Source organism: Neoarius graeffei, chromosome 24 (genome assembly GCF_027579695.1).
Source record: "Neoarius graeffei isolate fNeoGra1 chromosome 24, fNeoGra1.pri, whole genome shotgun sequence".
NCBI lineage: Eukaryota > Metazoa > Chordata > Actinopteri > Siluriformes > Ariidae > Neoarius > Neoarius graeffei.
Window position 1 is genome coordinate 44,388,515 of NC_083592.1, and position 26,127 is coordinate 44,414,641.

The window sequence follows — 26,127 nt, forward strand, 5'->3', positions numbered from 1 at the left end:
GACATTAAAGAATACACTGTAGAACTTGATTGGATAACTGAGCTGAAACCAGGGTGATAGGTTTGCGAGTAGTAGTTGTACTGAACAGATATCGCTCATTAAATTATTCATGCAACAAAGAAGACAGACATGTTAATATGAATAAGTTTACAGAGAGATTCAAAAATCCTTTGCTTTTGCCCTAAAACAAACTTTAACTATTGTGGCATAGTAAATGTTCATTTTCCAAAGATTAAACTGTAGCTTGTTAAACATTTTTTTTCCAGCAATAGAGAACAGATACTAATTTTACCATTAATACTTATTTGTCTTTTAGGCTTTATGTATTGTAATGAGTCCTCATGTTGTAATGTCTGTATAACAGGACTGTGTAACTTCCTGTGTGTCATTATATATGAAATGGAGGAAATATTTTATTAACAAATGATCTTAATACAAGATTTTATTTAATATATTTCATATAGTTCAGTGCCAGTGAAGTGGAACAGATTAAACTCATCATTTTAAGATGGGATCCAGGCATTTTTTATTGTAGTTTGATCGTTAAAATCTACTTAGGAATTGTATTTTAGGTATAATTTCTCCAAATAATCTGATCAAGTATTGTATTAATCTATTATAGATGGAAGGAATTATTTAATTATTGCAAATATTGACTTGAGAATATTTGTATACCTTCTTTAAGCACAAGGTGAACTATCTTTCTACTAATGTGGTAGATCAAGATCTTGTTTCTAACACCAAAAGCAAATCTCTCAAGTTCATTGTACAAAAATGGATGAGGGATTTTGCCATTTGAACACAATTTTGAAAAACAATGTTGGGCCTAGTGCTGATAAATAGACAGAGGTTATGATGGACAAAGGGAGAGTTTTGGATTGATAAACATGGAAGAAAGTGAGCAGAAACAGAAGCCCAGTTCTTGAGTAACCTTTAATGTACATGTAATGATGAAACAGCCTTATAAAAAAATAATGGCTTTATTTCTTGTTTAAACGTTAAGTAGCAGTTGGTTTATGCATGGTCTGAGGTCTAAATATTCCTTTCCTTAAAGATCTAGACCTCTGAATTATTTTAAATTGGCTACTAGGGAAAAACATAAGCACTTTTTACAGATAAATGTGATATAAATGAAGACATACACTGTCAAAAATAGGGGTACAGTAGGAGTCCATTTCTGTCCCCCAAGGTACAATCTATGCTCATGTACCCCCTAGGGCTCATTACTCGACTTCAAGGTAACGGTGTGTACCTTTATAGGATCAGAAAGGTACGTACATGTTCCCAATCAGAATATCAATGGTACAAATAAGTACCTTAGAGAGAACTGCCCCAGTGACAAGCCATTGTATCCCTAAAGCTACAATAATGTACTTTTTCTGAGTGTAGAGTTGCTTGTCTCACACACACTTTATTATACTGCCCTCTGCTGGACAAATGAAGTATTTGCAAAGAATCCTGACCGGCATTACGTTAGACTCGAGTGTGAGAAAAAAAAATTAATAAACTGTAAATTCATTTAAATATTTACATTACATTGTATTACATTGCATTACATTAATATATGCATTTAATATGTGATATAAAAATGATATTATCTAAATATTAAAAAAAACTTTTCTACTTTAAGGCCCACCTATGTATACAACCCCGATTCCAAAAAAGTTGGGACAAAGTACAAATTGTAAATAAAAACGGAATGCAATAATGTGGCAGTTTCAAAATTCCATATTTTATTCAGAATAGAACATAGATGACATATCAAATGTTTAAACTGAGAAAATTTATCATTTAAAGAGAAAAATTAGGTGATTTTAAATTTCATGACAACAACACATCTCAAAAAAGTTGGGACAAGGCCATGTTTACCACTGTGAGACATCCCCTTTTCTCTTTACAACAGTCTGTAAACGTCTGGGGACTGAGGAGACAAGTTGCTCAAGTTTAGGGATAGGAATGTTAACCCATTCTTGTCTAATGTAGGATTCTAGTTGCTCAACTGTCTTAGGTCTTTTTTGCCGTATCTTCCGTTTTATGATGCACCAAATGTTTTCTGTGGGTGAAAGATCTGGACTGCAGGCTGGCCAGTTCAGTACCTGGACCCTTCTTCTACGTAGCCATGATGCTTTAATTGATGCAGTATGTGGTTTGGCATTGTCATGTTGGAAAATGCAAGGTCTTCCCTGAAAGAGACGTCGTCTGGATGGGAGCATATCTTGCTCTAGGACCTGGATATACCTTTCAGCATTGATGGTGTCTTTCCAGATGTGTAAGCTGCCCATGCACACGCACTAATGCAACCCCATACCATCAGAGATCCAGGCTTCTGAACTGAGCGCTGATAACAACTTCGGTCATCCTTCTCCTCTTTAGTCCGAATGACACGGCGTCCCTGATTTCCATAAAGAACTTCAAATTTTGATTCGTCTGACCGCAGAACAGTTTTCCACTTTGCCACAGTCCATTTTAAATGAGCCTTGGCCCAGAGAAGACGTCTGCGCTTCTGGATCATGTTTAGATACGGCTTCTTCTTTGAACTATAGAGTTTTAGCTGGCAACGGCGGATGGCACGGTGAATTGTGTTCACAGATAATGTTCTCTGGAAATATTCCTGAGCCCATTTTGTGATTTCCAATACAGAAGCATGCCTGTATGTGATGCAGTGCCGTCTAAGGGCCCGAAGATCACGGGCACCCAGTATGGTTTTCCAGCCTTGACCCTTACGCACAGAGATTCTTCCAGATTCTCTGAATCTTTTGATGATATTATGCACTGTAGATGATGATATGTTCAAACCCTTTGCAATTTTACACTGTCGAACTCCTTTCTGATATTGCTCCACTATTTGTCGGCGCAGAATTAGGGGGCTTGGTGATCCTCTTCCCATCTTTACTTCTGAGAGCTGCTGCCACTCCAAGATGCTCTTTTATAACCAGTCATGTTAATGACCTATTGCCAATTGACCTAATGAGTTGCAATTTGGTCTCCAGCTGTTCCTTTTTTGTACCTTTAACTTTTCCAGCCTCTTATTGCCCCTGTCCCAACTTTTTTGAGATGTGTTGCGGTCATGAAATTTCAAATGAGCCAATATTTGGCATGAAATTTCAAAATGTCTCACTTTCGACATTTGATATGTTGTCTATGTTCTATTGTTAATACAATATCAGTTTTTGAGATTTGAAAATTATTGCATTCCGTTTTTATTTACAATTTGTACTTTGTCCCAACTTTTTTGGAATCGGGGTTGTACTTGGAATGAGTCGGGGCCCATTAAAAAAGATCCCCAATTATTTTGGCTTGTCTATTCTATTAGAATCTAATAATCTATTGTAAAGTGTATTAATGGAATGTAACATTACTCCCTGTTACAGACGAGATCCCAGGAATTAAATAAATGTAATAAAAACAAACTGTTCTTAACTGTAGGTATTGTATTTAAAACTGTATGGATGTGACAGAAGCCAACATGAAACCATGCGTGCAGGGCATTTCAAGTTTTACTCAGTCAAAAGGGACTAATGATCCTTTGCTCTTTCACCCTTTTTTATCATTTCACAGGGAACCCAGAAGAAATTTATCAGTTTCACAGTTTGTTTGATTCAAACAGCCCAAAACAACGCAAGCGTAGGGCATTTTAATGACTGGCAATACACCCCAGTGATAGTAACGCTTTGTGAACAGTGAGCTTGGCTGACCACCACATCATGTCTTACATATCTAATGAGGCAGATGTGATGTCTGATGCAACCAACTTCAACTTGAAAAAAAATTTGCGGCCTACTAGATGGCACTTTGTGGCCCACTAATGGGCCACGGCCCAGTGGTTGAGAAACACTGATCTAAATGATACCAACTGGTTTATGAAAAAATGTTGCTTTGTACCAAACATTGCACTGGAATGTATTGGTGTAGTTATGCAGGTGCTATTTACCTTACACTATATGGCCAAAGGTTTGTGGAACATGACCATGTGCTTTTTGAGCATCCCATTCCAGATTTAGTTCACCTTTGCTCCGATAAAAGTCTCCACTATTCTAGGAAGGCTTTCCACTAGATTTTGGAGTGTGGCTGTGGGGATTTGTGCAGGCCACTCAAGTTCTTCCACATCAACCGTGGCAACCTGGTCCTCATTTTGTGCACAGGGGCATCGTCATGCTGGAATAGGTTTTGGCCCCTTAGTTCCAGGGAAGGGAAATCTTAAAACTACAGCATACAAAGACATTCTAGACAATTGAGAACTTCCAATTTTGTGGCACCAGTTTGGGGAAGACCCACATATGGGTGTGATGGTCAGGTTTTCACATACATTTTTGTTTTGTTCATCGTTGATAACACCGTTAAACACAGTCAGGGCCTTTTTTAAATTATATACAATGGGGCAAAAAAGTATTTAGTCAGCCACCAATTGTGCAAGTTCGCCCACTTAAAAAGATGAGAGAGGCCTGTAATTTTCATCATAGGTACACTTCAACTACGAGAGACAGAATGGGAGGAAAGAATCCAGGAAATCACATTATAGGATTTTTAATGAATTAATTGGTAAATTCCTCGGTAAAATAAGTATTTGGTCACCTACAAACAAGCAAGATTTCTGGCTCTCACAGACCTGTAACTTCTTCTTTAAGAGGCTCCTCTGTCCTCCACTCGTTGCCTGTATTAATGGCACCTGTTTGAACTCGTTATCAGTATAAAAGACACCTGTCCACAACCTCAAACAGTCACACTCCAAACTCCACTATGGCCAAGACCAAAGAGCTGTCAAAGGACACCAGAAACAAAACTGTAGACCTGCACCAGACTGGGAAGACTGAATCTGCAATAGGTAAGCAGCTTGGTGTGAAGAAATCAATTGTGGGAGCAATTATTAGAAAATGGAAGACATACAAGACCACTGATAATCTCCCTCGATCTGGGGCTCCATGCAAGATCTCACCCCGTGGGGTCAAAATGATCACAAGAACGGTGAGCAAAAATCCCAGAACCACACGGGGGGACCTAGTGAATGACCTGCAGAGAGCTGGGACCAAAGTAACAAAGGCTACCATCAGTAACACACTACGCCACCAGGGACTCAAATCCTGCAGTGCCAGACGTGTCCCCCTGCTTAAGCCAGTACATGTCCAAGCCCGTCTAAAGTTTGCTAGAGAGCATTTGGATGATCCAGAAGAGGATTGGGAGAATGTCATATGGTCAGATGAAACCAAAATAGAACTTTTTGGTAAAAACTCAACTTGTCGTGTTTGGAGGAGAAAGAATGCTGAGTTGCATCCAAAGAACACCTTACCTACTGTGAAGCATGGGGGTGGAAACATCATGCTTTGGGGCTGTTTTTCTGCAAAGGGACCAGGACAACTGATCTGTGTAAAGGAAAGAATGAATGGGGCCATTTATCGTGAGATTTTGAGTGAAAACCTCCTTCCATCAGCAAGGGCATTGAAGATGAAACGTGGCTAGGTCTTTCAGCATGACAATGATCCCAAACACACTGCCCGGGCAACGAAGGAGTGGCTTCTTAAGAAGCATTTCAAGGTCCTGGAGTGGCCTAGCCAGTCTCCAGATCTCAACCCCATAGAAAATCTTTGGAAGGAGTTGAAAGTCCGTGTTGCCCAGCGACAGCCCCAAAACATCACTGCTCTAGAGGAGATCTGCATGGAGGAATGGGCCAAAATACCAGCAACAGTGTGTGAAAACCTTGTGAAGACTTACAGAAAATGTTTGACCTCTGTCATTGCCAACAAAGGGTATATAACAAAGTATTGAGATGAACTTTTGTTATTGACCAAATACTTATTTTCCACCATAATTTGCAAATAAATTCTTTAAAAATCAGACAGTGTGATTTTCTGGATTTTTTTTTCTCAGTTTGTCTCTCATAGTTGAGGTATACCTATGATGAAAATTACAGGCCTCTCTCATCTTTTTAAGTGGGAGAACTTGCAAAATTGGTGACTAAATACTTTTTTGCCCTACTGTATCAGCTGAAAAGCTGTCTGACATATGAAAATACAGTGTCTTGCAAAAGTATTCATCCATCTTGGTGTTTGTCCTGTTTTGTCACATTACAAGCTGGAATTAAAATGGATTTTTTGGGGGTTAACACCATTTGATTTACACAACATACCTACCACTTTAAAGGTGCAAATTGTTTTTATTGTAACACAAACAATAATTAAGATTATTTAAAAAAGCAGAAATCTGGAGTGTGCATAGGTACTGTATTCACCTCTGAAGTAAATACTTTTTTTGTGGGTCACCACAGCGGATCTGTTCCACATATTTGATTTGGTATAGGTTTTACACCGGATGCCCTTCCTGACGCAACCCTCCCCAATCTATCCAGACTTGGGACTGGTACTAAGTATGCACTGGCTTGTGCAACTGCAGTGGCTTGGTATTTTACCTAATCTGTATGTTTTTGGAACTGTGGAGGAAACCAGTGCAGACACGGGGAGATCATGCAAACACTACACAGAAAGGCCCCCGTCAGCCATGAGGTTAGAACCTGGAACCTTCTTGCTGTGAGATGATAGGGCTAACCACCACACCACCATGCAGCCAAATGAATGAAAAATGACTTCTTTTGGCTACTCCCATTAGGGGTCACTATAGCGGGTCTGTTCTGCATATTTGATTTGGTGTAAGTTTTACACTGGATGCCATTCCTGGCAACCCTCCCCAATCTGTCCAGGCTTGGGACCAGCACTAAGTATGCACTAGCTTGTGTAACCCCAGTGGCTGGGTATTTTACTTAATCTGCATGTCTTTGAACTGTACCGGAATCCAGTGGTGGTGTAGTGGTTATCACTGTTACCTCACAGCAAGAAGGTTCTGAGTTTGAGCCCAGTGGCTGACGGGGGCCTTTCTGTGTGGAGTTTGCATGTTCTCCCCGTGTCTGCATGGGTTTCCTCCGGGTGCTCCGGTTTCCCCCACAGTCCAAAGACATGCAGGTTAGGCTAACTGGTGGCTCTAAATTGACCATAGGTGTGAGTGTGAATGGTTGTTTGTCTCTATGTGTCAGCCCTGTGATGATCTGGCGACTTGTCCAGGGTGTACCCCACCTCTCGTCCATAGTCAGCTGGGATAGGCTCCAGCTTGCCTACGACCCTGCACAGGATAAGCGGTTACGGATAATGGATGGATGGATGGATGGATGGATGGATGGACGGAATCCAGAGCACCCAGAGGAAACCCACACAGACACGGGGAGAACATGCAAGCACCACACAGAAAGGCCTCTGTTGGTCATGTGGTTCAAACCCAGAACCTTCTTCCTGTGAGGCGACAGTGCTAACCACTGCACCACCTTGAATGAAGAATGAAATCCATCCATCCATTATCTGTAACCGCTTATCCTGTTCTACAGAGACGCAGGCAAGCTGGAGCCTATCCCAGCTGACTATGGTCGAGAGGCGGGGTACACCCTGGACAAGTCACCAGATTATCGCAAGGCTGACACAGAGACACACAACCATTCACACCTACGGTCAATTTAGAGCCACCAATTAACCTAACCTGCATATCTTTGGACTGTGGGGGAAACCGGAGCACCCGGAGGAAACCCATGCAGACACAGGGAGAACATGCAAACTCCACACAGAAAGGCCCCTGTCAGCCACTGGGCTCAAACTCAGAACCTTCTTGCTGTGAGGCGACAGTGCTAACCACTGCACCACTATGAATGAAGAATGAAATCCATCCATCCATTATCTGTCGCCGCTTATCCTGTTCTACAGGGTCGCAGGCAAGTTGGAGCCTATCCCAGCTGACTATGGTTGAGAGGCAGGGTACACCCTGTCCAAGTCACCAGGTTATCGCAGGGCTGACACAGAGACAAACAAACATTCACACTCACATTCACACCAACGGTCAATTTAGAGCCACCAATTAACCTAACCTGAATCCAACCACTGGGGGTGCATAAGCGTACTCTTGGTGCCGGTCCCAAGCCCAGATAAATTGGAGAGGGTTGCGTCAGGAAGGGCATCCGGCGTAAAACTGTGCCAAATCTAACATGCGGAATGAAAAAAATGAGCACATCAGAGGGACAGCACATGTGGAGAGCTTGGGAATTAAGCTAAGCCTGAGATGGTATGGGCACATCCTGAGAAGAGATGCAGAGCATGTTGGAAGGAGAATGTTGAGGATGGAGCTGCCAGGCAAACGAAAACATGGAAGGCCAAAGAGGAGATACATGGATGTGGTAAGAGAGGACATGAAAGTGGCAGGTGTGGTAGAGAAGGATGTTGAAGACAGGGAGCAATGGAGACGAAAGATCCACTGTAGCGACCCCTAATCGGGATCAGCCAAAAGAAGAAGAAGAATTAACTTAACCTGCATGTCTTTGGGGGAAATCAGAGCACACCCATACAGAGAACATGCAAACTCTACACAGAAAGGCCCTCGTTGGCCATGAGGTTCGAACCCAGAACCTTCTTCCTGTGCTAACCACTACACCACCTTGAATGAAGAATGAAATCTCATCTCATTAACTCTAGCCACTTTATCCTGTTCTACAGGGTTGCAGGCAAGCTGGAGCCTATCCCAGCTGTGGGTACACCCTGGACAAGTCGCCAGGTCATCACAGGGCTGACACATACAGTAGACACAGACAACCATTCACACCTATGGTCAATTTAGAGTCGCCAGTTAACCTAACCTGCATGTCTTTGGACTGTGGGGGAAACCAGAGCACCTGGAAGAAACCCACGCGGACACGGGGAGAACATGCAAACTCCGCACAGAAAGGCCATCGCCGGCCACTGGGCTCGAACCCGGACCTTCTCGCTGTGAGGCGACAGCGCTAACCACTATACCACCAGAATGAAATATCTCATCTCATCTCATTATCTCTAGCCGCTTTATCCTTCTACAGGGTCTCAGGCAGGGCGGCACGGTGGTGTAGTGGTTAGTGCTGTCGCCTCACAGCAAGAAGGTCCGGGTTCGAGCCCCGTGGCCGGCGAGGGCCTTTCTGTGTGGAGTTTGCATGTTCTCCCCGTGTCTGCGTGGGTTTCCTCCGGGTGCTCCGGTTTCCCCCACAGTCCAAAGACATGCAGGTTAGGTTAACTGGTGACTCTAAATTGACCGTAGGTGTGAATGTGAGTGTGAATGGTTGTCTGTGTCTATGTGTCAGCCCTGTGATGACCTGGCGACTTGTCCAGGGTGTACCCTGCCTTTCGCCCGTAGTCAGCTGGGATAGGCTCCAGCTTGCCTGCGACCCTGTAGAACAGGATAAAGCGGCTACAGATAATGAGATGAGATGAGGGTCGCAGGCAAGCTGGAGCCTATCCCAGCTGTGGGTACACCCTGGACAAGTCGCCAGGGCTGACACATACAGTAGACACAGACAACCATTCACACCTACGGTCAATTTAGAGTCGCCAGTTAACCTAACCTTCATGTCTTTGGACTGTGGGGGAAACCAGAGCACCCGGAGGAAATCCACACGGACACGGGGAGAACATGCAAACTCCGCACAGAAAGGCCCTCGCCGGCCACTGGGCTCGAACCCGGACCTTCTCGCTGTGAGGCGACAGCGCTAACCACTACACCACCAGAATGAAATATGAAATATGAAATGAAAATACAGCACCAACCACAAAATCACTAAACACATCACAAATATTTCAATTTAACATAGTCAGGGTAGACTTTTCCTTTAGAGGCGGTGTAGGATGTACAGTAAGGTGTAGTGATTACTGTAGTGCACTTCTATAAGGAGCGGTTTGTGACTCAGCCTTGACCAGGTCACGTGGGTCAACATCTCGCTCGGCCAGGATGAACACAGCCAGAAAATGGCGGATGTTGAGGAGTTACGGGTAGGCGAAAGTGTTATGATAGCTGCCCGCTGCTTTGCACTTATCGGAGTTTAAAAAAAGTGGTTTTTTTGGTTAGGTTTTAGAGGTTATCGTTTTATTTCTTACAAAACTAAACAGTCGGTTCTTATCGTTTTGTAGTTGAAAGAGCGTCGATATGTTTGTTCCCAGTCGTAGGCCAGAGAGTCGACACTCTGAAGCCTGGACCTGGTCTAAAACTGCTAGCACTAGCCGTCTAGCTTGCTAGCTTCCAGCTGCTTCGCTAGCTCTCAAGGTGCTTGGGCTTCAGCTACATGTCTTTATCAGTCTGCGTTTGGGATTTTAGTGCTGATTATGCATTGAGTCAGTTAATGTTAAATGGATTTTAACATTCTGGGGGAAAAAAGATATATAAAACTTAATCCGTGTATGTGAATGTTGTGCTTAATCTTTTGTTATTGTCTGATAGCATTGTCACTTAGCTCGATAGCTAACTAACACTTTCTTCAGAGATGTCTGTCTGTCTGTCTGTCTATTTATCTTAAGCTTTGTATAGTAAAATAACTTTTTTTAAATGCATGTTATTCTAAAAGTAAATACGAGGCATGCATAATGTTAATAATGATGGCAAATGTTGGCTTTAGCTAGCTAACTTGTGCAGTTTCTAGCTAGCTGTGGTATTATTATTATTATTAGTAGTAGTAGTAGTAGTAGTAGTAGTATCAAGGTTAGCTTGCCCACTTATCTCATATCTCATTATCTCTAGCCGCTTTATCCTGTTCTACAGGGTCGCAGGCAAGCTGGAGCCTATCCCAGCTGACTACGGGCGAAAGGTGGGGTACACCCTGGACAAGTCGCCAGGTCATCACAGGGCTGACACATAGACAACCATTCACACTCACATTCGCACCTACGGTCAATTTAGAGTCACCAGTTAACCTAACCTGCATGTCTTTGGACTGTGGAGGAAACCGGAGCACCCGGAGGAAACCCACGCGGACACGGGGAGAACATGCAAACTCGGCACAGAAAGGCCCTCGCCGGCCACGGGGCTCGAACCCGGACCTTCTTGCTGTGAGGCGACAGCGCTAACCACTACACCACCGTGCCGCCCTTGCCCGCTTATAACCTGTTATGTTTTCCATCTTAAAGATAGTTCTGCGTCTAATATTGTCACATCAGTATTAACTTTCTAATAACAGGATAAATGTTGAAGTACGTCTTCTGTAATTCACTTCACATGTTCAGGAAGTTTATCTGCTCTGACCAAAATGATCTTTTATCATTATTTCAAGCCTCTGTTTAGTTTTTGCAGGGTTTCTTTTATTTTAATCCTGTGTATTTGTATAGATCAATAAGCTCATTCTGGCTTTTTCTGACTAACATGCTTCCAATTAGGTTTTAAAATAAGACAGTTTCAGTGGTTATTCCCGGAGGTGGTCAAAGTACAGAGCCCGCTTGGTTAAATGTTACTCCGATACAAGTGAAAGTTCATCTCCTCTCATCTCATTATCTCTAGCCGCTTTATCCTGTTCTACAGGGTCGCAGGCAAGCTGGAGCCTATCCCAGCTGACTACGGGTGAAAGGCGGGGTACACCCTGGACAAGTCGCCAGGTCATCACAGGGCTAACACATAGACACAGACAACCATTCACACTCACATTCACACCTACAGTCAATTTAGAGTCACCAGTTAACCTAACCTGCATGTCTTTGGACTGTGGGGGAAACCGGAGCACCCGGAGGAAACCCACGGGGAGAACATGCAAACTCCACACAGAAAGGCCCTCGCCGGCCACGGGGCTCGAACCCGGACCTTCTTGCTGTGAGGCGACAGCGCTAACCACTAGACCACCGTGCCGCCCACAAGTGAAAGTTGTCCAGTCAAATTTTTACTTCGGTTAAAGTACTTGCTTTTAAAAATAAAGTGTTAAAAGTACATTTTCTGTCAACGCATTGTTGTATTATTACCACAATGCTTACAGAATCTAATGCCGTTACCAAAGACAGAAATGTGAATTCACAAAATGAACACATGCTGTGCCATCATGATGGTTTAACGTTAAAGTGCATATCCTGGACCAATTTCGGGTTGTTGTTTTTTTTCTTAATATGAAAGAATGTCCTTTTACACACTCATCCAGAAGGGTAATTTTGCACAAGGCCATCTGTCTATAGCAGAAAAAAAATAAAATAAAACGCATCTGGAGCCAGATTCGTGACGTTACCTGCGGAAGCGCCAGCAGGCTGCGAGAGCTTGCACGGTTTCAGTGCACAGCCTGTGTAGACCAAGTTTAGCAGCTAGCAATTTTTCATTGAAATATGGAATTGTCACCTGAGCACAATGCTACTTCACCTTTGGATGAAGAATATAATGAGATGTCGGAATTATTTCTTACCCTGGCAACAGTCAAGTTGTGAATTGCCGATTTTCTTGGTCTTTTTCTCGCCTCTGCTTCCGGGTGCCTCGCACGAAGTGCTCCCATTTCTCTCTCATTGTCCGGTCTTTTGGAAAACGATAAGTACTAATCCCATCAAGATTGGTGTTGCTACACCCTCCTACGATACATCTGTTAACCATTTTAATAATTACGTGATAATGTTGAAATTTGCAGAAAACCACCAGGTCGTTTTCTCATAAACAAACCAGCGCTGACATAGGATTCAGAAGGACGCGTCCTGCACGCGACGTCATGAAAATCAATGTTTGCCGGGAAATCCAAATGCCAAGTTTTTTCAGAGGCGGACCAATTCGCTTCAAATGGCTTGATTTCAACTGAATTTTTCTGGTATTCCGCAAGGTAAAAAAAATTGCACAAAATGCGACAGATATTTGACCAAAGTTTAATATAAAACAGGAGAATTACATTGATCTTGCTCCTGAATTTACCCGTGATATGCACTTTAAGCTAGTTAGGCAGTGAAGTGCCACCCAACATGCTAGCAAACTCTTTTCAAAGTCAAAATCATATTAGGTAGCTAGCGCGACAAGAAAAGAAAGATTTCTACATTGAGCATAATCTTGCCAAATAAACAAACGTATTTCTGAAAAGGACTTCAGATAAGTTATTCATGTTTTCATAACTCTGTTTTTTACATGCTAACTAACAGTGTCCAAGTTAACTAGCTATGTGTAAATGATAGCTGTGAACAAGGCGATGGCAACTTGGCAGGCAAATCTACAGAAAGTCATTTGACTAGCCAGACTGCACAGCTGTTGCAATGTTATCACTAGCGCTAAAAGCACAGATAACTTTGTTGCAAGCTTTGTCTTGGAATAAACCGTTTACATCCCTCAATATTGCTTCCGCAGGTTGGACGGTGAGTTTTTGTAGGCCATGATGTGGTTCGTTTTCAACAAACAAAGCAAACATTTGAAACAAAACGTATCTTTATTCCTTTCAGAAAACTGAAACATGAGTTCTAGGTAAAGCCATGGATGCATGCATTCTCCATAAGAACTGCCTCCTTCCATTCTGCCATCAACTGATCGTGTTAAATAATGCTGCTGAGAAATCACTGAACTTGATTTTATCCAGTCTATGGGCGTGACGTGACCCGAGTGATTACTGATCGGCTATCTCAGGGTCACCTGCGAAAAAACCAATCACGTTTTAGAAAAGAAAAGAACAAACATCCACTTTCAAAGCTGTTTCATAGTAACGAGGACCTTGATAGAAATGTAGTGGAGTGAAAAGTACGATATTTGCCTTTCAAATGTAGTGAAGTTAGTCATAAGTTTCCAAAAAAATACTCAGGTAAAGTACAGATACTCAAAAAGTGTACTTAAGTACAGTACTCAAGTAAATGTACTTCGTTACTGTCCACCTCTGGTTATTCCACTGGTCTTGGGATTATTCTTAACATTAACATTTTTAGATGTTAACATGTATTGTAAGGATTTTTTTTATTATTAAAAAAAGGATAGGCAAATGAAGCATGGGCGATCTATACTGAAGGGTCAGTTGAGCCTATTTACTTGAGAAATCTATAAAGTAAAAAAAAAAAAGCAATTGTTGCAGAAACAAGTTAAGCATGAACCTGGATTTAGTTGAAGTCTGTCTCTTAGGTTTTTAGCTTTCAGTCAGAGAATCATCGCTGTGTCCTTGTTTAGGCTGGTAAAGTTAGAATGAAACTACAGGGTGTGCCAAAAGTCCTCATACATCAAGGAAATTGACTTTTTTTTTAGGGAAATGTAACATGATTCTCTCTCTCTCGGATGTTTTGCTTAAAAAAAAAAGTTTTCATTTCCCTTATGTATTGAGGCTTTTTGGATGTCCTGTTTAATCATAGGTTAAGAGTTCTGAAGCCATGTTCAAGCTGCAACACACTTTGATTTAACATCAAATTTAAAACAGCTTCTTTTTATTTTTTTTAAATAATTTTTTGATTAGCTCTGAACTATAAATCAGAATGAGAAATACTTTAATAATCCCAAGGGGAAATTGAGTACATCTGCAGTTGCTTACAGTCAGAGAAAAGGAATTACAATATTAAACAGATATGTAAAACATATTAAATATATGAAAAAAAAAAAGTTGCACATACAGTGGTGGGCAAAAGTTTACATACCCCAACAGAATGTTTCGTTTCTTGCCTATTTCTAAGAGAAATTGAATGATAATACACAAAAACCTTTATTTCACTTGTGGTTAATGGTTGGCTGAAGCCATTTATTGTCAAGAAAATGTCAACTCTTTTTAAACCATTATGACAACAAAAAAACTACACAAATGACCCTGATCAAAAGTTTACATACCCCAATTCTTAATACTGTGTATTTTCCCCCTTTAACATCAATAACAGCTTGAAGTCTTTTGTGATAGTTGTCAATGAGTCTCTTTATCTTTTCAGATGGTAAAGCTGCCCATTCTTCTTGGCAAAAAGCCTCCAGTTCCTGTAAAGTCTGGGGCTGTCTTGCCTGGACTGCACATTTGAGGTCTCCCCAGAGTGGCTCAATAATGTTGAGGTCAGGAGACTGAGATGACCACTCTAAAACCTTCACTTTATGCTGTTGTAGCCACTGACAAGTTGATTTGGCCTTGTGTTTTGGATCATTGTCGTGCTGGAATGTCCAAGTTCGTCCTATGCGCAGCTTCCAGGCTGAGGCATATAGATTTTCCTCCAGTATTTTTTGATAAGTGACTGCATTCATCCTGCCATAAACTCTTACCAAATTTCCAGTGCCTTTGTAGTTCACACATCCCCAAAACATCAGAGATCCACCACCATGTTTCACTGTGGGAATGGTGTACTTTTCATCATAGGCCTTGTTGATTCCTCGCCATATGTAGCGTTTAGTGTTGTGCCCAAAAAGTTCAATTTTGGTCTCATCACTCCACACAACTTTTTGCCAGAAGGTTTGGGGTGTGTCTCTGTGCAGTCTGGCATATCGTAGATGGGCTTCTTTGTGGCATTTGCGTAGAAGGGGCTTTCTTCTGGCAACTCTCCCATGCAGCCCATTTCTTCTCAAGAGTCTCCTAATTGTACTCTTTGAAACATCCACATCAACTTGTTTCAGAGAATCTCGAAGTTCACCAGATGTTATTTGGGGCTTCTTCTTTACATCACGCACAATTCTTCTAGCAGTGGTGGATGAAATTTTTCTTGGTCTACCTGAACGGGCTTTGGTGTCTACAGAGCCCCTGACTTTCCACTTCTTGATTATTGTTTGAACAGTGCTGACTGACATTTTTAATTGCTTTGATATTTTCTTATATCCCTTCCCTGATTTATAAAGTTCAACTACCTTTTCACGCAGGTCCTTTGACAATTCCTTTGATTTTCCCATGGCTCAATCTCAAAGATGACGCGCAGCACTGGATGAGGTATAAAAGGTTCTCTCAAAAGTCCAGCAATTTACTGACACTTATTTTCACCCACTAATTAGAAGAAAACAGATCACAGGGGAAGGTAGTTGCCTTTAATTGCCATTCAGTCCTGTTTATGTCAAATTGTGTACAGGTTTTCAGGCCAATTCACAGGGGTATGTAAACTTTTGATCAGGGTCATTTAGGTAGTTTTTGTTGTTTTCATGGTTTTCAAAGAGTAAACGCAGTAATGAATGCAATAAATGGCTTCAGCCAACCATTAACCACAAGTGAAATAAAGGTTTTTGTGTATTATCATTCAATTTCTCTTAGAAATAGGCAAGAAACGAAACATTCTGTTGGGGTATGTAAACTTTTGCCCACCACTGTAAATAACCGTGTGGAAGTAAAATAGACGTGGCTGGATTAAAGTAAGTTATCGGTACAGTTATTGCACACAAGTAGTAAATAATGGCTATGGTACATAGAAGTAATTCCACTAGAATTGCACGTTGAGTGAAGTATTGAATAGTTAGATTATGTAATCATTGAACCTCAGTACAGTATGGATGGATGGATGTTGTATAATGAAATTATTACACAGGTGCCGTATTGAATAGTCCATTGTCATTTGTGTTGGTCTAAAGTCAGTGTGCTGATAATCAGATATTGAAGGTCCATCCTCCCTTTAGTACTGACTTTCACTGTACACAGACATGTTATAGACACTGACATTTCCCCTCCTTTTACCATCTGGCTTTGTCACAATGATTTGCATGCCCTTTGTTTTTTGTTTCACAGAATATGATATCAAGTTTCCGTGTCTCGGAGCTCCAGGTACTGCTAGGTTTTGTCGGAAGGAACAAGAGTGGTCGCAAGCATGAACTCCTGCTGAGGGCTTTGCATTTGCTTAAGAGTGACTGTAGCCCTGCCGTGCAGCTCAAAATCAAGGATCTGTATCACCGGAAATACCCAAGGACCTTAGACAGTCTTGCAGAGTTGTCTGCTCTAAAGTCAAGCATAAATACGTACCTACAGTGTGAAGAAATATCTACATTTGTGAGTCCAGACCTTTCACCGGACTCGGCTCATCAGCACGTGGTGCCCGTTAAATCGGCCGCGTTTCATGACTCGGAGCCCAGGATGAACATGCAGCAGCCGACACCGCTCATGCCTCCCGTCCACCCGGATGTCCAGATGAAGTCCCTTCCATTTTATGACGTGTTGGACGTTTTGATCAAACCGTCAAGTTTAGGTAGTTGTGGTTGGCTTGCTTTATTTTAAGTCTTGAGGCAGATTTTGCCTAGCTCTTGTTTTACAAAGCAAATGTTTTTTAATTAAGAGATACCTGGATTTCCTTTTTTTTATCCATTCGTAACATTGTAAGTTGTACAGACAGTGGTTAAAGTTAACTCCGATTAATTCTTGGAGTAATTTAAAAACAAAACTTGTTCATTGTATGCAAAAATTTATTACATTTCACAAAATGTGGGGGATTTTTTTTGTTTTTCTTTTTGTTTTTTTTTCTTTTTTCCCCTCCCCCGTTATGTTTTCCATGCAGGGGCCAGTACTGTTCAGCGATTTCATCAAGAAAAATACTTTATTTTTGCCTTGACCCCGCAGCAAGTCCGAGAAGTTTGCATTTCACGGTAAGGATCTGATTTAAATAAATCTTTTGTCCTGATTTGCTATAGAGCATGTGTTTCTCATTCTTTCTTATTCGTTGTTGAAAGGGATTTTCTTCCTGGTGGCAGAAGAGATTATATGGTTCAAATACAACTCCGGTAAGATATCGGGTGTAACGTTACACGTTGTTACTAGTTCTGAATAAATTCATTAAGTTAGTTAGTATAACAGTGGAATTAACTGTCTTTGTTGTTAGCTTCTGCCTTTCAGAGACCAGCTGCCCTCAAGAGGACAACTATCCCAATAGTCTTTGTATCAAAGTCAATGGGAAGCTCTTTCCTCTCCCAGTGAGTAATATACTGTTGAAATGTCAGACATTTTAATATGCAAATAGGTTTGTACTGTAGTGTTTGATGATAATGACGTGCAAAGTGTTTAAGCTGTCTTTTTTTTTTTTTTTTAAACCAGGGTTACGCACCACCTCCTAAAAATGGCGTAGAGCAGAAGAGGCCAGGCAGACCTTTAAATATCACCTCTCTTGTCAGATTATCATCTGCCGTCCCCAATCAGATATCGGTCACATGGGCACCTGAAATTGGAAAGGTAAATTTCCCTTCAGCTTTAGTACTATTTTCATCATGTCCAAGACGTCCTTACCATTCTCCTAACGCACCTGCCGTTATCTTCCAGACATACTCCATGTCTGTATATTTGGTACGGCAGCTGACATCACCGTTGTTACTACAGAGATTAAGAATGAAGGGAATCAGAAACCCTGACCACTCAAGAGCACTGAGTGAGCACCGTTTCTTCTGTTGGAAGTCTTCAGTAGTCTTTGTTTTCAGAGAATAATAATCATGATCTAGTTTGGATTTCTGTCATTATCCAAGTATAAATATTGTTCTATTGTAGCTTTGTAATTATTGATTAAAGTGATTTAATTATTTATGATGTATATTTTCCTTCTCTGTGTCAGTAAAAGAAAAGCTCACAGCAGACCCCGACAGTGAAATAGCCACAACTAGTTTGCGAGTCTCGCTCATGTGCCCAGTAAGTCCTGAAAATGTCTTATTTATAGTATGTTTAATAGCGTCTTGTCACATGTGTTCTTTATCCAGGTCGATTAATTTCTAACTCTATTCTGGTTTCCCTCAGCTTGGAAAAATGCGGCTGACTGTGCCCTGTCGAGCAGTGACCTGCTCTCATCTTCAGTGTTTCGACGCAGCATTATACCTGCAGATGAATGAGAAGAAGCCCACCTGGATCTGCCCTGTGTGTGACAAGAAAGCTGCATATGAGAGTCTGATCATCGATGGGTAACTCGCTCTTCATTATACCTCGCCTGGCGATATAATGGTTACAGCAGACTTGAGATCATTTTACTGTTTTTAACCTTATGCACTTTTTTTTAGGCTCTTTATGGAAATATTAAATGACTGCACAGATGTGGACGAAATAAAGTTTCAAGAGGACGGGACCTGGTGCCCAATGAGACCAAAGAAGGAGACGTTGAAAGTGTCATCTCCATGTTTACCCAAAATTGAGTGTAAGTTCTTTCAGAAATGAGCTTCTGTAGACGCAGCTTTTCCATTGCGGCTTCTTGGAGCAGTGATAGTACTACGGACAACGCGCATATAAAAACAGTGGTTTATTTTCCAAGTAACTCAAAACAAGCTCTCTATCGTAGATGCGGACGAAAATTGTTTGCACTTCACCGCCCACCTTGCTACAGGTGGACCGGGTCTATATCACATGTTAACCAGACGTCCATCAATCTTTCAGTTAGGCTGCCAGACTATTGGCTGTGGCATGGTAATCACGTTCATCATCAAACTAAACATGGCAACGTATTCACCGTTCACAACTTTTAAACCATGAATCTAGTATTTCATTGACGTAAGATTCCAATGCAATGCAATTTAACATGAATCATTTAAATTCATAAACTTAGAGTTCAAAAATGGCTTCAACAGCTTCTGATTCACCTGATTTCACAGGATTTTATGTAAACAAATGGTTTAAAACACCAGTTCTTCAAAAATCTATTCTACAAACCAATATAGCTTCGTCATTGCTTATGTTCTTTTATATTTTTGTGGGGGTTCTTTTTTTGTTTTTTGTTTTTATTTTGGATACTGAGGCAATATCAATAATCAGTAATGTCTTTAGAGGCAGTAGGTAGTCATTTACTTAGTTATAATATAAATGCTGAAATTAAAAAAAAAAAGTTTCCACTTAATCTTTGTGTTCTGGCTGGCATTGAAAACCGGAAAAAAAATCAGAGCATAAGTTTTGAAGGCATTTTTTTAATCTATTTATACTTGACACATACAGTACCACTCAACAGTTTACACACCTCCTCATTCGTAGTAATAGGTAATTGTTTCCAAACTTTTGACTGGAGCTGTATATTGAGTCAATAAGGGATTTTTTTTTTAAATAATACGTGTTTATAATCATGACCTTGTCTTTTCATTTATTTTTGTTCCATTGTTTGCTGTTATAGATTTTTGCTGAGGGGACTGGGGAGGGAGCATGAAGGCAAAGAGAAAATACTAAAAAGGAATGGCAAGATCGTGAAAATTTAATTGATAAATTTAAAGATGAGCCAAATGGTAAAAATTAATTGATAAAGATCACGCAGTATTATAGTCTGATTTAACTGCCATGTTTGCGCTTACATAATCTTTGATCACTAGGTTTACCTCTATCTGTTTTTTTTGTTTTTCAGGCACTGCCCCTGTGCGTCCGAGTGCAGTTGTTCCTCACACAGAACCCAGCAGTACGAAAAAAGCTGATGTGATCGACCTGACACTCGAAAGCTCATCAGATGAAGAAGCAGAGCCTGACCCTCCCCTAAAAAAGCGCTGTGTCTACATGTCCAAACCTGAGGAGGTGCATAGCAGCAAAGGGTTAGTAGTAGCTTTCATTCTTCTTGGATGTAAAACATGTCCAAAATAGGGTGGTTCCTATATGATCGGTATCTACCGGACCGAGTCGCAGTTTACTGTTCAATGCCATTTAAATGCACCGTGATAAAGCTGGTGGGGTTTTTTTTGTTTGTTTGTTTGTCTGGTTTTTTTGTTTTGGACACTTTCACTGCATATTCAGGATTCTGTCTTCTGTTTCACAAGAAATAAACCTGCACAAAGAACAGTGTATGTTTTCTTACTTCGGAGTGGAAAGAAAGCCAAGTACAATTGAGAGATTTTTACATTTTCTCCCATTAAAACCTGCTGAAACTAATCTCTCCAAAACGCAGGTCACCAGAGCTTTATAGTAATGGCAAAAGTAAGGGACCGTCTAAAAAGTGCATGACTATCTAATAATCTACATCTACTTTGCAGGCTATCTAATGTACTACTGTACTGCATCTACTTTGCAGGCTATCTAATGTACTGTAATCTTTGGATACAGTACAGTGGGATGTAAGACTCAATACAAGTACAATATTGCATAAGAATCTTACAGAAGTGCAGTAATATATTTTTAAAAAGAATACTAAAAATCCAGAAATTGTGATTTCCACATTCTGATGGTTGTAGTGGGGCATAACTCAGTATGAGTACAGTAGTACATGTTTTATGATGGTGCATTTCCTAAATGATTGACTTTTTTGATTGAGTGATTTACACACATTCATTTTGCCATATAAAACCCGAGGTTAGTCTTAGCAATTACAGCAAAGTTATTTAGAATGGTGTTTGTTTGTTTGTTTGTTTGTTTGTTTGTTTGTTTGTTTGTTTAATTCACACAATATTAAACTTCATTCTTTCTAATAAAGACAATTTAATAAAATCAATTTCATAAAATATTTGCCTTCTGGTGCCCTGAAACAGACATTACAGACAAAATAAGTATCACTGCACTTCACGTCATTGCTAGTTAACATTACACTTGCTCTGATGCTTACCGTTAGCTAGGAGCTCCCTTAAACATGGGTAAAATGTTTAAATATATAGTTCAGTTTGAAGTGCAGATTTGCTTTTGAAAAAAAAAAAAAGTCGTTCTTTTAATGTTGTTGACCTTCATTTTGTGTGGTGAGGGTTTTTTTTTTTTTTTTTTTTTGGGATGAGACGGGTGCAAGTATCTGTTTAGGCACCAGTACCAGAAAAAACCCAAACAATGTTTAATCCTAGTTAGAAAGCCTTATGTTTATAGAGATCTTGCAGTCACGTGACCGGAAAGTACACAGCCGCCATCTTGTCGGTCAACAGCACAGCTGAATACTGCTGCACTCGTGTACAGAATGGATCAATTTCAACCGACAGACTACACGGCTCATTTTTCTAATGAACAGATAACTAGATATATGTCTAAAATAAACGATCTACAGATTATTGACCCTTATGGCTTTCCGGACGGAGTTTTCACGACCGTGTCAGTGGATATGGAACTGCCAGAGGTGGAATACCCAGACGTGTATAATTACCTCATCAACTTTCCCTCGCTGTTCAGTGGTGAAGCACTGCGTGCTTATAAATCTCTGGACAGTTATCTTTACAGAAATTCAGGATTTGTCAGCGACTCAGATGTGGCATCTTGTAAACAAGAAAATGATCCTCACTGGTTGGGTAAGTCACTTAAGTATTGAGTATAGCACTGACCAGCCGATTATAGAATAGAATAAGGTAATTCCAGCTGTAATTTCAAATCGTCCGTCTTGTTTACATGGATCTGGTGTTGGAGAGGTAGAGGCTTAGCAGTGGAGGTTTGAGTGGCTGTTTTCTGAGCTTAGTCAACAGGCCGGCTCTGCAGCCTCGCTTTTGCTCCCGGCGCCGCCTCCTTAGCTTTGCTTCCAATAACAATCCACGGAGACCCCGCTGGTCTCGCTATCTCGTCCAGAATTTTTTTTTTTTTTTTTTTTCTCATCCGGAATGTTGTGTATGCGATGGAAATCGCTACAAACCGTCATTTTCTGGTGGAAACCAATGTCCAGTAAGTCCATACGGTTGTAGTGGATATTGAAGTACGGTACAGACGAACAACACGCAAAAATACACACAAAAAACATAAACGTGCACAGGTAGGGAGAGCTTGTAGCCGCAGCCGTTGTAGTAGAATTGTATATAGTAGGTTTTTCTAGAAGAAAAAGCAGAAGTAGAACCAGAAGTAGAAGGCGGAATATGGCGTTTGACCGACAAGGTGGCGTCTGTCACAATCTGGATCGGCTGTGACGTCACATGCAAGTGCTCCATTGTTGTAGTCAGTATAGACTTCCTATCCCCATTGTGAATGTTAAAAACTAATATGGTATATTGTGTAATTCGGCAGAACAAAAAATGAGTGTACATTTATGTAAACAGTCGCAATTTTTTTTTTTTTTTTTGCGTAGCAGTTTAGTTAATTGGAGCCTGGGACTTAATTTTCATGTTTTCTCTCTATAAGGGAATTATTAAATATATTAATTGTTATACGCTTGTGTTTCTGTTTCATGGTCAAATTGTTTTATTAGATCGATAAAATAAGCTTGACTGGAATGAAGAATGATTTTAAATATGCATTTATTAAAGGATCACCAGTTACAATAATAATTCCTTGAGTACTGAATGCAATCTCCGTCCATTTAAACACATGCAGACTGAGAGTTAATAAAACGAGTGCGCGAGAGAACACAAACTGTTACACAAAACAGCCGAAGGGTTTGCTGCTGTTAATTTTTGTTGAGAGCATCAGCATAACAGGTTTTATGTGTAAGAAATGATCAGATCCTGGGAATTAGTAATCTCTCAATTTTGTCTAATTATTTTGAGCCAAGAAAATGACCAAAATATACATTGCATCAAATAAATGATGCTTCTCACCCCTGACGTAATCCCCATTGAGTCCAGTAACGCAAATGGTTATTGCTCTTTAAACACATTGTACAAACCAAATATTAGATGCTGAAACTAAATATATTGCAAAATTATAAGCAGAAAGATGTGTATCACTTTTTTTCTCAGGGTTTTGACCTATCAGCCATCAACAGTTCGAGTGCCAAATGTCCAGCCGCTGGACACTTCGTACTTGACTTCCTCCATTGCAGACTATGCAGTTCCATTCCACCATTCAACACTATCCACGATTCCTCCTGATATGCAAGGTATACTATTATCTCTGATTTGATTCAGTCAGGTATATTTAAGTGCTGTAGTTTGTTGGAAATTATTGACTCAATATGACTCAATTTTTTTTTTTTTTTCCCTTGTACAGGTCTTGACTTATTTTCATTACTTCAGGCAGATTCTCAGGTATGTCTTTAAAATGTTCCAATCCTTAAGTCCACTAGTAAGAACTGCTCTTATTTAATCACTTAAATAGTTGCCAAATTGCATGTTACAGCTATATTAATTGGGTCAATATCAGGTTTTTGTCATTATTGACAGACAACCATTACAGTTGCATTTCAAAACGGACAAAATGTGAAGTCTTTTAAATAATGTACTTTTTCCCTTTTTATAGAAATTGTGATCTGATTATTAGACAGAAACACGAGTTTTAACATGCTTGCTGTTCTCTTGCAGCATTACCGGACCCCTGTGTTTCTGGAGAATCTGTCCAGTAGCATTCAGAGCAGCGCTAGCAGCTCCAGTCTCATGGCCTCATCTGTCCAGTACGATTCAACTTCACATCGAGGAAGCTCCAGCCACGAAACAGGTGTCATCACTGGAGGATCCTCAACTCTGTCAGACATTATCTCACTAGATTGAGTCATGGTTTCAGTCTCCCCAATCATCAAACAAACTGCCATGGACCGTACTTCTAAAGGAACTCGTATATCTGACTTTAATTGCAGATTATTTACTAATATGGTAGCTGATATGCACATGGATAACAAGGTTGGTTGCATCGAATGGTTTTCAGAAACCCAGCAAATGTCTCTCCGTTTATGAGGAGTTAATTATACCCATTGCCTTCTTGCCTGGGAGAAAACCACAAACGCATTGAGCAGAGGGACTGGGAACTTTGGACACATTGGGACTAGATTTATTTCTATGTGAACCTTTTCATCTTTTTACTATTTAAACCATACATTTTTTGAATAATCGCCTCAAAACCTCAACAGTGACCTTTATATTTGAAAAAAAAAATCAGGAGTGTACATAATTTTTGTATCAAGTGGCATAACGTGCAAATCAGTATGTGACCTAAATGAAGCTGTGTTTATTGCATAATGTATGGGTCAGAATTTCGTGCTACAGTTAGTAGCTTTTTTTTTTTTTTTTTTAAAATTCTGTTCATTTATTTTGGGCCATTCAGGTTGGTGGAGACATGATCAAACCATGATGCAATGACATTGTTTATGTGGGTGTTTTTTGGGGTTTTGTTTGGTTTTTTTTTTTTTTTGTCAAGGCCTGAGATTGTGAAACAACTTTGCTGTTTTGTATCACTTCAGCATTTGCATTTTTGAAAAGGTGCTGCAGATGCTGGTTTCACAGCAGTGCTGAGACCTGAAAATCAAAACAGGCTTACAGCCCAGAGGGGTACACTGTGAAACAGGTTTTTCGGTTGAGTTAAACTCCAGCGTGACACTTCACACCAAATTGCTTATTGTTATCCACCCAAGTTGTACTGTTGATTTTGGATTTTCTGAGTTCAGCTTTCATTAAGATGAAATTTTGGACTTGTTCTGATGTGTACCCCAACGTATAAAGGGCTGACGGCGCAGGTCTCAATAAATACAGCAATTCCTGGCACCAGCTCCAATGTAACAGCTAGTTGTGGTTTTGTCTGCCATTTTTAATTCATTTGGATTAAACATGTTCACTTTAAATAATGCCTACATGCTGTCGCTCTCCGAGAGAATAACAAGAGACGAAATTATGTATGCATTCAAATATATAACAAAGCACATGATTAAGCAAATATAGCTCACATAAGTGTAGCTTTAAAAGAACTGGATCATACTTGGATTTGCTTGTATGTGCTGTAGATGTGGATGTCCACCAAAATATCCATAATAATATTTCACTGGCTTTAGACAGTGGGGACTTTCCTTTCTTAAAGTAAAGAGATTTGTGAATATTTTTTTTTCTTTTTCCTTTTTTTTTTTTTTTGGTCACCTGTAAAACTTAATAGAAACTGTACAATAAGCACAACTGTAGCGACTTATTTGCCTGCTTGTTCATATAAGTTTAAGATTCTCTCCATTCAGATGCCAAGAAGTCCCGAGTACAAAGCAGTTCCATCTTTGTCATGTAAACCTTCTGGTTTTCCAACATAATCCTCACTGTTTTGAATGGATTCTGAATCTAAACCAGTGTGTAATATTAATGGGCTGAAAACAGTTAATCTGCTAGAAAAGGGGAAAAAATGTGCAACCTGATTTTCAAGTCTGAATAAAGAATCTATCTGGTTATAGAATATCACATATAAGGTTTGGAAAGCATTAAATACCTGGTAGGTTGAAAATTTCTATTAATAGAAATTCATAGATATCACTCTTCTTTTGTTCTAAAGGTGTATTAATGTCCAAAACTGACTAAAATATACCCTATAAGCCATATATTATTTGAGGGTTCAGCTGTGTTTGTTTTGTACACATACTTCAGTCCCCTTTTATGTAACGTTTTTATACCTAGTTCTTTGTGTTCGTTTTTACAAGATTTGCACCTTTTGTAATTATTTAAATAACTGCTTACATTGTTATTGTATTAGAGATTATAGTAACTCATACTAGTACTTTTGAGTCTTGGATGGTGTGGATGAAGAGAACATCAAGTCCATATAGTTATTTATGATATTAAGTGCTGATTTAAAAATGATTGTATTCCAAATGCTTATTTTTGACCCAAATTGTGCCATTTAAACATATGCAGCAAAAGGCAGTAAATGATGTCTATCTGAATACCGACATGCTGTTGTGATTTTTTTTTTTTCCCCCCAAATATAAAACAAAATTCAGCCTTCAGACACTA

General features: G+C 40.1%; 1 protein-coding gene across 8 annotated transcripts; it reads left to right on the forward strand.

Annotated features, from left to right (window-relative positions):
* The first annotated feature begins 9,727 nt into the window (after positions 1–9,727).
* On the forward strand, positions 9,728–26,063 carry pias2 (protein inhibitor of activated STAT, 2). Of its 8 annotated transcripts, none has more exons than XM_060907291.1 (15): positions 9,781–10,086; positions 12,407–13,112; positions 16,403–16,856; positions 17,163–17,250; positions 17,335–17,385; positions 17,484–17,574; positions 17,696–17,830; positions 17,918–18,023; positions 18,204–18,277; positions 18,383–18,543; positions 18,640–18,773; positions 19,959–20,139; positions 23,173–23,312; positions 23,423–23,460; positions 23,734–26,063. In XM_060907291.1, the coding sequence occupies exons 2-15, from the start codon at positions 13,014–13,016 to the stop codon at positions 23,917–23,919; spliced, it is 1,938 nt and encodes a 645-aa protein (XP_060763274.1). In that variant the 5' UTR covers positions 9,781–10,086; positions 12,407–13,013; the 3' UTR covers positions 23,920–26,063. The 8 variants fall into 8 exon arrangements, with proteins under 8 accessions (XP_060763275.1, XP_060763274.1, XP_060763278.1 ...); XM_060907298.1 differs by lacking the exons at positions 9,781–10,086; positions 12,407–13,112 and adding exons at positions 14,458–14,760; positions 15,553–15,619; XM_060907297.1 differs by lacking the exons at positions 9,781–10,086; positions 12,407–13,112 and adding exons at positions 14,771–15,382; positions 15,553–15,619.
* The last annotated feature ends 64 nt before the right edge of the window (positions 26,064–26,127 follow it).